Consider the following 13,481-nt stretch of genomic DNA (forward strand, 5'->3'; position numbering starts at 1 on the left):
ACAAGAAGTCACTTGCATAGAAGTAGTGTGTTTTTTTTTAAGGGAGTCCCATCCGTGGACGTTGAAATCAAGGCCGGTCCGGTAGCCATCAACAAGTAAAAAAGGTGCGTCTGGGGGGATTTCTTTCTAAATGCTCACTGACAATTTATTCAGTACTTTGAGAGTCACAACTTCTATGTGCTTAATGTAAAGCAGTTGTTGACATTCACCCCCTCCACTCTTTAAAGGGAGAATCCATATGTTTTGCATAAATGCAAATAGTCATGTCTATGAATTAATAGCCAGGGCCCAGTTTCTCAATAGTGATGGAACTTATTACTTACTTATTACTTATTAAGTGTTTTAACAACGCATGTGCTTTACAAAACAACACGTAGGGAGAACTTTCAATAAGTGAGTCGCTAGAGCATGTGTCGATACTGATAGCCCCAAAAGGCAGCGCTGCTCTCGGATCAGCATTTTCCATTTAAAATCTTACCTTAATGTTAGAGCCTGATAACAGATCAGCTCCTAGAGGGAAATGATCACCTATGGTTGTAAATATTGAGGCAGCTTGTTCTAATGCTTAGGCTATACACTATCAATTACTTGACACATCATTGCACACATCATTAGGCCTACACATCATGAAATTGAGACTAAGTTTGGGTAGCAGCCTAGCTAAATAGAACTCAATTGAACATGAAATTGATTCCAATATGATTGAAATACAGTACCAGTCAAAAGTTCTGACACCTACTCATTCAAGGGATTTCCTTATTTTTCCTATTTTCTACATTGTAGAATATTAGTGAAGACATAAAAACTATGAAATAACACATATGGAATCATGTAGTAACTAAAAGTGTTAAATAAATTAAAATATATTTTTATATTTTAGATTCTTCAAAGTAGCCACCCTTTTCCTTGATGACAGCTTTGCACACGTTTGGCATTCTCTCAACCATCTTCATGAGGAATGCTTTCCAACAGTCTTGAAGGAGTTCCCACATATGCTGAGCACTGCTGGCTGATTTTCCTTCACTCTGTGGTCCAACTCATGCGATCCAACTTATCCCAAACCATCTCAATTGGGTTGAGGTCGGGTGATTGTGGAGGCCATGTCATCTGATGCAGCACTTCATCACTTTCCTTCTTGGTCAAATAGCCTTTACACAGCCTGGAAATGAGTTTGGGGTCATTGTCCTGTTGAAAAATAAATGATATTCCTACAAACCATATGGGAAGCTGTATCGCTGCAGAATGTTGTGGTAGCCATGCTGGTTAAGTGTGCCTTGAATTCTAAATTAATCAGACAGTGTCACCAGCAAATCGCCCGCCCCCCCCACACCATCAAACCTCCTCCATGCTTCATGGTGGAAACCACACGTCAACGCGGTTGGAACCAAATATCTCAAATTTGGACTCATCAGACCAAAGGACAGATTTCCACTGGTATAAAGTCTATTGCTCGTGTTTCTTGGCCCAAGCAAGTCTTTTCTTATTATTGGTGTTCTTTAGTAGTGCTTTCTTTGCTTCAATTCGACCACGAAGGCCTGATCCACACAGTCTCCTCTGAACAGTTACATTTACATTTACATTTAAGTCATTTAGCAGACGCTCTTATCCAGAGCTACTTACAAATTGGTGCATTCACCTTATGACATCCAGTAGAACAGTCACTTTACAATAGTGCATCTAAATCTTAAAGGGGGGGGGGGGGTGAGAAGGATTACTTATCCTATCCTAGGTATTCCTTAAAGAGGTGGGGTTTCAGGTGTCTCCGGAAGGTGGTGATTGACTCAGTTGATGTGTCTGTTACTTGAGCTCTGTGAAGAATTTATTTGGGCTGCAATTTCTGAGGATGGTAACTCTAATGAACTTAGCCAGTTTCATCATAGCGCTTGATGGCTTTTGTGACTGCACTTGAAGAAACTTTAAACGTTCTTAAAATGTTTCAGATTGGCTGACCTTCATGTCTTAAAGTAATGATGGACTGTAATTTCTCTCTGCTTATTTGATCAGTTCTTGCCATAATATGGACTTGGTCTTTTACCAAATAGGGCTATCTTCTACCACCAAATAGGGCTATCTTTTACCACCTCTACCTTATCACAACACAACTGATTGGCTCAAAAGCATTAAGAGGGAAAGAAATTCCACAAATTAACTTTTAACAAGGCACACATGTTAATTGACATGCATTCCAGGTGACTGGAAGCTGGTTGAGAGAATGCCAAGAGTGTGCAAAGCTGTCATCAAGGCAAAGGGTGTCTACTTTGAAGAATCTAAAATATAAAAATATATTTTAATTGATTTAACACTTTTAGTTACTACATGATTCCATATGTGTTATTTCATAGTTTTTATGTCTTCACTATTATTCTACAATGTAGAAAATAGTAAAAATGTTTTAAAAAACTGAGTAGGTGTCCACACTTTTGACTGGTACTGTATATAGGCCAATGTAGACTACTCTATTTTTCTTTCAATCTCCGTTAACCCAGAACAAAAATCTTCCGTAATTTGGTCAGAAATTCGTGTACCACTTTGTCTCCGTAGTCTGTCCACGAGAGATTGCACTGTTGTAGCCTCTAATGGCATTTGCATTATGACAGTCCAAGAAAGTCTGTATTGACTTAGCTGTCGATGCTGAGCTGTTCTTTTACCGTCTCAAACCAGTGGAGCAGTGAATTTGAAAATGCATTCAGGATATGCATCACAAGAGAATTGCTGAGGTGGCCTATTTAAAAAAAAATATATATATATATATATGACACAAGACGACCCGCTAAGGCAGATTGTAGCTCTGGGGTGCTGGATGGAGGCCATCTGAGTTACCCAAGCTGTCACTCTGTCGTTTTGGCCTGGGAAAGGGAGTTGTCTTTTGGTGTTTGTGTGTTGTTTTGTGAATTGAAGGTGTGTCCCTTCGTTCCTTATTTCCAACCAATGGATTGTGTGACTGAGCATATACAGTTGAAGTCGGAAGTTTACATACACCTTAGCCAACTACATTTAAACTCAGTTTTTCACAATTCCTGACATTTAATCAGAGTAAAAAAATCCCTGTTTTAGGTCAGTTAGGATCAACACTTTGTTTTAATGATGTGAAATGTCAGAATGATATTAGAGATTTATTTCAGCTTTTATTTCTTTCATCACATTCCCAGTGGGTCAGAAGTTCACATACACTCAATTAGTATTTGGTAGCATTGCCTTTAAATTGTTTAACTTGGGTCAAACATTTCGGGTAGCCTTCCACAAGCTTCCCACAATAAATTGGGTGAATTTTGGCCCATTCGTCCTGACAGAGCTTGTGTAACTGAGTCAGGTTTCTAGGCCTCCTTGCTCGCACACGCTTTTTCAGTTCTTGTCACAAATTTTCTATAGGATAGAGGTCAGGGCTTTGTGATGGCCACTCCAATACCTTGACTTTGTTATCCTTAAGCCGTTTTACCACAACTTTGGAAGTGTGCTTGGGGTCATTGTCCATTTGGAAGACCCATTTGTGACCAAGCTTTAACTGATGTCCTGAGATGTTGCTTCAATATATTCACATAATGTTCCTCCCTCGTGATGCCATCTATTTTGTGACGTGCACGAGTCCCTCCTTCAGCAAAGCACCCCCACAACATGATGCTGCCACTCCACGTGCTTCACGGTTGGGATGGTGTTCTTCGGCTTGCAAGCATTCTAATTTTTCCTCCAAACATAACGATTGTCTTTATGGCCAAACCCTTCTATTTTTGTTTTGTCAGACCAGAGGACATTTCTCCAAAAAGTACACTCTTTGTCTCTATGTGCAGTGTCAAACTGTAGTCTGGCTCTTTTAATGGCGGTTTTGGAGCAGTGGCTTCTTCCTTGCTGAGCAGCCTTTCAGGTTATGTCGATATAGGACTCGTTTTACTGTGGATATAGAAACCTTTGTACTCGTTTCTTCCAGCATCTTCACAAGATACTTTGCTGTTGTTCTGGGATTGATTTGCACTTTTCGCACCAAAGTATGTTCATTTCTTGGAGACAGAACATGTCTCCTTCCTCAGCGGTATGACGGCTGCGTGGTCCCATGGTGTTTATACTTGCGTACTGTTTGTACAGATGAACGTGGTACCTTCATGCATTTGTAAATTGCTCCCAAGGATGAACCAGACTAGTGGAGGTCTTGGCTGATTTCTTCTGATTTTTTTCCCCCCATGATGTCAAGCAAAGAGGCACTGAGTTTGAGGGTAGGCCTTGAAATACATCCACAGGTACACTTCCAATAGACTAAAATGATGTCAATTAGCCTATCAGATTCTTCTATAGACATGACAGAATTTTCTGGAATTTTCCAAGCTGTTTAAAGGCACAGCCAACTTAGTGTGTCTAAACTTCTGACCCACTGGAATTGTGATACAGTGAAATTAACTGTCTGTAAACAATTGCTGGAAAAATTACTTACGCCATGCACAAAGTATATGTCCTAACCGACTTGCCAAAACTATAGTTTGTTAACAAGAAATGTGTGGAGTGGTTGAAACACTTAGGTTGGAGTCACTAAAACTAGTTTATGTGAACTTCAACTGTATGTGTGTAAGTGAGCAGCTGTCTGTGTGCCCAGTCTGTGCACGTCTCCCACCCTAAGCCCTTGTTCAGTAGAGCAGAACAGCGGTACGGCGTAAAGCCTAGGTGTGTACGAGTGTGCTTTGGTGCGTGCACATTCTGGCTCAGAGCAGAGGTGTGTGTCTCATCAGCATCCCCCCCCCACACACACACACACACACACACACACACACACACACACACACACACACACACACACACACACACACAGTCCTGCCACAGAAGTTCGTAATCACCATGGGATCTCACTGCTTTGGCTCTTTGGCTTTGACAAAGCGGCACTGTCTGATCCAAGTCTTCTCATAGGGCTTTATGGCCTATGCCCCTCAAACTCAACTCTGGACCTCAGTGTTTTTTTCATTGTTCCCCTCCAATCGGGGACTGATTTTAGACCTGGGACACCAGGTGGGTGCAACTTAATTAGCAGTTAGAACAGCAAAACAGCAGGCTCCAGACCTCGTAGGGTAAGAGTTGAATGCCTCTGTCTCTCTGCTATTTGCAGGTGTTACAGAATATCACTCAGGCCTACACCCTCCACTCTGTACCGGTACCCCCTGTATATAGCCTCAGTATTGTTATTTATTGTGTTACTTTTTAAAAACTTTAGTTTATTTTGTCAATATTTTCTAAACTATTTCTTGAACTGCATTGTTTGTTAAGGGCTTGTAAGTCAGAAACTTGCCCACCTGAGTGCTTTGTATTGGGGATCACAAGCTATAAATGCAAAGGTGCATGTCTCTTCACAATTCCATGGCTCTCGACTTCCTTTCAAGACTATAACACTGGCTCTGGCTCGCAAGCTCTTTTCAAAACTCCAGATTGACTTTAAACCCCCTTCCCGCACCCTAGTCTAACCCTAGCCCTTGATGTGATTTTAACATAGGCCTACCTGGATTTAGTTGTCCTTTTAGGTCTGGCCTCCTCCGAGCGGTTTGTGTTTTACAAGGACTGTCCGTACCATTTTGTGTACCATTGTCTCTCTTGTACGCGGTTTCATGGACTGGAACTGGAAGATATGGTGTGGTCATGTGTTCTACCCTCCTCCTCTATCCCGTCACAGATCAGCGAGGTGTTCCAGAAGAAGGTGCAGAACAAGATCAAGGACCTGCTGCAGCAGATGGAGGAGGGCCTGAAGACGGCCGACCCCCACGACTTCTCCACCTATACGGGCTGGACAGGTCAGTGACCAGTGGCCAGACTGATCTTCAGTTATGATTTAGAGACCTCGATTGGATTGAAGGTGAGAGACGGTTAATCATGTCTCAAGGGTAGAAAAACTAACCTCTGACTCCTACTCAGACTCCAGTCACCCAAGTCATAGACAGTTCTCTCTGCTATCGCACGGCAAGCGGTACCGGAGCGCCAAGTCTAGATCCAAAAAGGCTCCTTAACAGCTTCTACCCTCAAGCCATAAGACTTCTGAACAACAATCAAATGGCCACCCGTACTATTTACATTGACCCCCCCCCCCCTTTGATTTTACACTGCTGCTACTCAATGTTTATTATCTATGCATAGTTACTTTACCCCTACCTACATGTACAAATTACCTCGACTAACCTGTACCCCACACATTGACTCGGTACTGGTACCCCCTGTATTTAGCCTCGGTATTGTTATTTTGCGTTTACTTTTTATTACATCATTTTTTTACTTCGGTTTATTTAGTAAATATTTTCCTAACTATTTGTTGAACTGCATTGTTGGTTAAGGGCTTGTATTCGGCTCATGTGACAAATACAATTTGATTTGATTTAGGGTTATTACCCACTGTTTGATCTAAGGGTGAAGGATGTTGACATGGAGAGGCTTGAATGTCCAAATGTTCATAAACACAGTACCAACAACGACGAGGCGGCCTATAGGGAGGAGGTGAGGGCCCTCGCAGTGTGGTGTCAGGAAAATAACCTCACAATCACAAAAGGAGATGATCGTGGACTTCAGGAAACAGCAGAGGGAGCACCCCCCTATCCACAGTTCCTCGGCGTACACATCACGGACAAACTGAATTGGTCCACTCACACAGACAGCATGGTGAAGAAGGCGCAGCAGAGCCTCTTCAACCTCAGGAGGCTGAAGAAATTTGGCTTGTCACCAAAAGCACTCACAAACTTTTACAGATGTACAATCGAGAGCATCCTGGCGGGCTGTATCACCACCTGGTACAGCAACTGCTCCGCACACAACCGTAAGGCTCTCCAGAGGGTAGTGAGGTCTGCACAACGCATCACCAGGAGCAAACTACCTGCCCTCCAGGACACCTACACCACCCGATGTCACAGGAAGGCCATAAAGATCATCAAGGACAACAACTACCCGAGCCACTGCCTGTTCACCCCGCTATCATCCAGAAGGCGAGGTCAGTACAGGTGCATCAAAGCTGGGACCGAGAGACTGAAAAACAGCTTCTATCTCAAGGCCATCAGACTGTTAAACAGCCACCACTAACATTGAGTGGCTGCTGCCAACATACTGACTCAACTCCAGACACTTTAATAATGGAAAAATTGATGTAAAAAATGTATCACTAGCCAATTTAAACAATGCCATTTAATATAATGTTTGCATACATACTCATCTCATATGGATATACTGTACTCGATACCATCTACTGCATCTTGCCTACCGCTCTGTACCATCACTCATTCATATATTTTTATGTACATATTCTTTATCCCTTTACACTTGTGTGTGTATAAGGGAGCAGTTGTGAAATTGTTAGGTTAGATTACTCGTTGGTTATTACTGCATTGTCGGAACTAGAAGCACAAGCATTTCGCTACACTCGCATTAACATCTGCTAACCATGTGTATGTGACTTGATGTATTTGATGTATATGATTTGACTCCCAGTGCACTGCTATTATTGCTAAATATTGGAAGCAGGCATTTGTGGACCATAGCCTCTGGGTGCATGGCCTGGTTGACCATGGATGATGTCAGCCCTGGGCCGTTCCACTTAACATGAACAGCCCATCTTGAGGGTTACGGTAACGACATTGTTACGGTAATGACATGTGGTAATGCCATGGCAAATGTACAGTTACGGTAATGACACAAGACAGATGTGGCAATGGTTTGTGACAGCTGCTGTGTAGGCGTTGTCGTGACCATTTTACCTAAGCCTTGGGTCTAGGGGAAGTGATACTCGCTAGATACTCGTCCAAAGTGCTATCCCTGTGAATTTTTGTTTTGTATCTAGCCTAAGATGTATTTATTGCTCCAGTGAGTGAGATATTTTGATTAAGTGGACTGTCAGAATGCCTCTTTAGACCTACATATTTCATGGCTAACGGGACACAATTTGACCAGTCAAAGTGAACTGTAGTTGAAAGTTAAATTCTCAGCACAGAAATACCCCATGCCTTCCCTTACCCTGTTTTGCACTCCTGCTACTAAAACGTCTCCTATTATGATCGTGTTTGGAATTTGTCCACAACTGTGTTCAGATAGCTACTGCATCAACCTCTAAACCGATTTGATAAATTATATCCTATGCCAGTTATGAACAAGATGTATTTTCCCCGGCTATAGGTATCGCCCTTCTCTACCTGCAGTTGCACCGGGTGACCTGCGAGGCCTCCCACCTCCAGAGGGCACTGGACTATGTGAAGAGGACCCTGAGGATCCTGAACGGTCGCAAGGTCACCTTCCTGTGTGGGGATGCAGGGCCACTAGCCGTGGCTGCTGTGGTGCACCACCGCCTCAAGAACCAGACAGAGAGTCAGGAGTGCCTCACCAAGTAGGGAGCTTTTAAAAACTCTCCGACTGCAGTAGAAATATTGTTATTCTTTTTGAAGCTCCTTTCTTTAATACTGGATTTTGTTATTGGCATGAACACCAGAACCTCCTGGCCTTTCAGCCTATAAGTACCCGCTAGAGATCGTGGCTGGGTCCACCTTTAGCATATGCATCAGATGCATATCAACCCGCAAGGTGCGCAAACATAAGCACCACCACTTGATAAATAGTGCATAAACTATTATAAAGGATTAATTGCATGAAGAAATATCAATTTCCTTGCATCTGTCACTTACAAGATGTGCCCATCTCTTCATGTACAATTTGACAACTGATACCCTAATATTGGCACTTGTCCGATTATTGTCAATTTCGATTGGCCGGCTTTGCGGGCTGAGACGCATTAGCACCTGGTTGGGTACCAACATCCTAGAGCACATTGTCTTAGCGGGTTAGGTTGGGAGTAGGTGTGAAAAAAATCAGGTTAAAATACTTTTCTGTTTGTGATTTCAAAATTCTGACAAACGAGTAGTGTAAAATACAAACATTTAGGAAAAGTCAGGGAAGGAGCAGGACATGGCTTATTTTCTTTGACAAAGTCAAATGGCCTATGGCGGTTCTAGTGTTAACTTGCTGATCTCTTTCTCCCTACCTCCTTAATTTTCTTCACGCTCTCCAACCTTCTCACGCTGTCTTTGTCTCTCCAATACTCTTTTACTGTCTTTACATTTTTTCACGATCTTTGTTTTCTCTCCTTTTACTCTCTCTAGCAGTTTCTCACTTGGTCATTTTTACTATCCACTCTTTTTTCTCAGGTTCACTGTGTTCTTCATCAAGAACCATTCAGTTAATCCCTACACTATCCAACATGTCAATTGTCTCTAAATTATTTTCATTCGCAAATCTCTGCTTATCACAAATGTCTCTCCCATGGTCTGGGGCTGGAGTGGTGTGTGTAATGTTGAGTGGCGTAATAGGTTGTAGCTAAACCTATTGGCCCCTGCCTGCCTCTAGTACTCTATCTAGTTTTGTTAGCATGCTGATGGAACTAACAGTGGAGCTCACAGCAAGGGGCTGATTAAATGTCTGAACCTTATACACACACACACGCACACACACACAGACACTCCCTACTACTCACAAAGGCCCCAACAAAGGCCCTCCTGCTGTCATCAAAGCAGTCTGAGCCCTGAGCCCTGAGCCTACATGGTTTTACATAAAATGCATTCGGAAAGTATTCAGACCCCTTGACTTTTTCAACATTTTGTTAACAGCCAAACAGCTTTTAATCATTTTTAGCAAATGTTTTCAAAATAAAAAAAAATATTACATTTACATATTCAGACCCTTTACTCAGTATTTTGTTGAACCACCTTTGGCAGCGATGACAGCCTCGAGTCATCTAGGGTATGCGCTTGTCAAACCTGAATTCATCTACACCTGCAATAACATCTGCTAAACATGTGACAAATAAAATTGTATTTATATTTTGGGAGTTTCTCCCAGATCCTCTAAAGCTCTGTCAGGTTGGATGGGGAGCATCACTGCACAGCTGTTTTCAGGTCTCTCCAGAGATGTTATAAGTCGCTCTGGATAAGAGTGTCTGCTAAATGACTTAAATGTAAATGTAAATGTTCAATTCTGGGCTCTGGCTGGGCCATTCAAGGACATTGAGATACTTGCCCCGAAGCCACTCCTGCATTGTCTTGGCAGTGTGCTTAGGGTCGTTGTCCTGTTGGAAGGTGAACCTTCGCCCCCAGTCTCAGGTCCTAAGTGCTCTGGAGCAGGTTTTTATCAAGGATCTCTCTGTACTTTGCTTCGTTCACCTTTCCTCATTCCTGACTAATCTCCCAGACCCTGCCGCTGAAAAACATCCCCACAGCATGATGCTGCCACCACCATGCTTCACAGTAGGGACGGTGCCAGGTTTCCTCCAGATGTGACGCTTTGCATTCCAGACAAAGAGTTCAGTCTTGGTTTTGTCAGATCAGAGAATCTTATTCATGGTTTGAGAGTCTAGGTGCCTTTTGGCAAACACCAAGCAGGTTGTCATGTGCCTTTTTACTTAGGCGTGGTTTTCTGGAGCGGCAGGTAGCCTAGTGGTTAGATTGTTGGGCCAGTAACCGAAAGATTGCTGGATTGAATCCCTGAACTGGCACGGTAAATGCCTGTCGTTCTGCCCTAGGGCAAGGCAGTTAACCCACTGTTCCCTGGGTGCTGAAGATGTGGATGTTGATTAAGGCAGCCCCCTGCACCTATATGATTTAGAGGGGTTGGACTAAATGCGGAAGACACATTTCAGTTGAAGGCATTCAGTTGGCCACTCAAATATAAAGGGCCTGATTGGTGGAGTGCTGCAGAGATGATTGTCCTTCTGGAAGGTTCTCCCATCTCCACAGATTAACTCTGGAGCTCTGTCAGAGTGACCATCGGGTAATTGGTCACTTTCCTGTCCAAGGCCCTTCCCCCCGATTGCTCAGTTTGGCTGGGCGGGCAGCTCTAGGAAGAGTCTTGGTGGTTCCAAACTTCTTCCATTTAAGAATGATGTAGGCCACTGTATTCTTGGGGACCTTCAATGCTGCAGAAAATGTTTGTTACCCTTCCCCAGATATGTGCCCCGACACAATCCTGTGCTGGAGCTCTCCGGACAATTCTTTCGACCTCATGGCTTGGTATTTGCTCTGACCTGCACTGTCAACTGTGGGACCTTTTATATAGACAGGTGTGTGCCTTTCCAAATCATGTTCAATCGATTTAAATTGACCACATGTGGACTCCAAGTTGTAGAAACATCTCAAGGATGATCAATGGAAACAGGATGCATTTGAGCTCAATTTTGAGTCTCATAGCAAAGGGTCTGAAAACTTATGTGAATAAGGTATTTCTGTTTTTAATTTTTAATACATTTGCAAAAATGTCTAAACTTGTTTTCGCTTTGTCATCATAGGGTACTGTGTGTAGATTGCATTCGGAATACTTTCCGAATTCACTGTACATAGGATCCAATTTAATATAATTAGGGACTGTGACTCAATCCACCTCTCTGTTTTGGCCGTCTTTCAAATGTGTTTGATTTTCTTTTGTGCATTTATTACGGAAATAGTTCTGTTTGTACATGTTTTTCCTGAGTATTTTGTGTGTGATTGCCTGTGTGTGCCTGTCTAACTCTGTGTTAACATGTGTCTACCCTCCCCCAGGTTGCTCCAGCTGCAGCGTGGAGTGGTGTCTGCGGACTCTGAGATGCCCGATGAGCTGCTGTACGGACGGGCCGGCTACCTGTACGCCCTGCTCTATGTCAACAAGGAGATAGGACCCGACACTGTGGATGAGACCACCATCGCCAGGGTTAGAGCAACAAGCACGCCCGCCCGCATGAACAGTACACACAGTGCACGGGACCACCATGTCAATTATAGCGCAGCAACACACGTCATCTCTAACACGGCATAAACATTCTGGTTAGCAACCGGGGAAAAAACGACCAAGCACAGAGGGGACAGTATCTAATATACGCTCTGGCTGCTGTCCAGTACTCGTGTGGTGTATGTGTATATTCACGTGTGTGTGTGTGTGTGTGTGTGTATGTTGGTATTCTCCAACCCCATTCCGTTCCCCTGTCTTTCTGGTAGACAGATGGTTATTGGAGCAGCGATGGAACACCTTCCCTGTAGAGCTGTATTTCACAGGTGTAACGGAGAAAAATGTCCCCAGTCACAAAAATATGCACAGTCAAAGCATAGTTTAACTATTCTCTTCCCCCTGGAGGAAAAGCTTACAGTGGATACAGCTGGGACGTTTCCACTATGCCTATACTACTGTACTCGGAAACATTGGCCCCATTTTAATCCCATTGGCCTAAATTTACCGTTTGCCTTTCAAGGATCAAATCTTTTATCTGAACCTTAATTGCTAATCCTTAGTTCCGTTCCTCTAGGGCTCCAATGCCTCTGTCTTCCACTACATTAACAGCTCATTAGGAAAGATCTGTATGCTGCTCTCTCTCTCTCTCTCTCTCTCTCTCTCTCTCTCTCTCTCTCTCTCTCTCTCTCTCTCTCTCTCTCTCTCTCTCTCTACCACTACCGCCCTCTCTGTCTGTCATCTATATTTTCCCTCTCTTTTCTCCTTCTCTCTCTTCTCTCTCCCTCAGTCTTTTTCCTCTCTCTCTCTCTCTCTCTCTCTCTCTCTCTCTCTCTCTCTCTCTCCCTCTACCACTACCGCCCTCTCTGTCTGTCATCTATATTTTCCCACTCTTTCTCTTTTCTCCTTCTCTCTCTTCTCTCTCCCTCAGTCTTTTTCCTTTTTCATCTCTATCGATCTCTCTCTCTCTCGATCACTCTCACTGTGAAGGTTCAAGATAATGCTATTCTTAGCCCCGGTAGAGAGCCCCAGTGCAGGCTAGAGGGTAGGCATCCCTTCATGCTCCATCAGGATGGGGATTGAAGGTTCATGCGAGGGCCAGGCCCGTAGCGTTTAGGGTAGGCCGGGATGCATGGATCACCTGAGCTTGTGCCCACTGCCCGCGTCACCCTCCCATCAATTCACCAGTTACTGTCTGACTGTGCCCCCGTCATTCCCCTATATCAATTCACTGGTTAGTGTGTGACCCTATTTGATCGATAGGCAGTTGGTCGACCAAGATTTCTTTAGTCGAGCAGTGTACATATTGTACAAGACACCTGTCTGATTCGTGCCTGTCTGAGTGCACTAGTCATTGCGGAGGCTGTGGAGATGGCACAGTCCGTCACGAAGACGTGTGCTACTGAAATTGTATATGGTTAAATTATGTAAGAGCTATGGTGCAATTTTAAAAAATATTATTTCATAACAAATGCACTTTCTCCCCCGTTGGATAGGGGTTAACGTGCGCTGTTGAATTGGCGTCTTTTCCTCGACCATGTTGCTATGTGGATAACAGCAAAGTTAACCAGCATGTTGGTGTTGAGAACAATGCGGCGGAGGCCGCAGCGGCATTAGGAGACGAGAAAACAGCCCCTGCCTTATTGTCTAAGAAAAGTGAAGAGAGAGGAAATCTCAACTTAGATCTATAATCAATAGCCTAACTGTGCCTGGCTTTATAAATCATCGATATACAGTACCAGTCAAAAGTTTGGACACACAAACTCATTCAAGGGTTTTTCTTTATTTTTTACTATTTTCTG

The 13,481-nt window shown here is 43.5% G+C and overlaps 1 protein-coding gene across 2 annotated transcripts in view; it reads left to right on the forward strand.

Moving 5' to 3' along the window:
• The window catches only part of lancl2 (LanC lantibiotic synthetase component C-like 2 (bacterial)), a 57,092-nt gene that overhangs the window by 15,196 nt on the left and 28,415 nt on the right, over positions 1–13,481 (forward strand). For both annotated transcript variants that reach the window (XM_035757358.2, XM_035757364.2), the window contains 3 exons: positions 5,642–5,759; positions 8,116–8,323; positions 11,520–11,667. In XM_035757358.2, the coding sequence (XP_035613251.1) occupies positions 5,642–5,759; positions 8,116–8,323; positions 11,520–11,667 (474 nt within the window). The remainder of the gene's footprint in view (positions 1–5,641; positions 5,760–8,115; positions 8,324–11,519; positions 11,668–13,481) is intronic.

This window comes from Oncorhynchus keta, chromosome 4 (assembly GCF_023373465.1).
Source record: "Oncorhynchus keta strain PuntledgeMale-10-30-2019 chromosome 4, Oket_V2, whole genome shotgun sequence".
Lineage (NCBI taxonomy): Eukaryota > Metazoa > Chordata > Actinopteri > Salmoniformes > Salmonidae > Oncorhynchus > Oncorhynchus keta.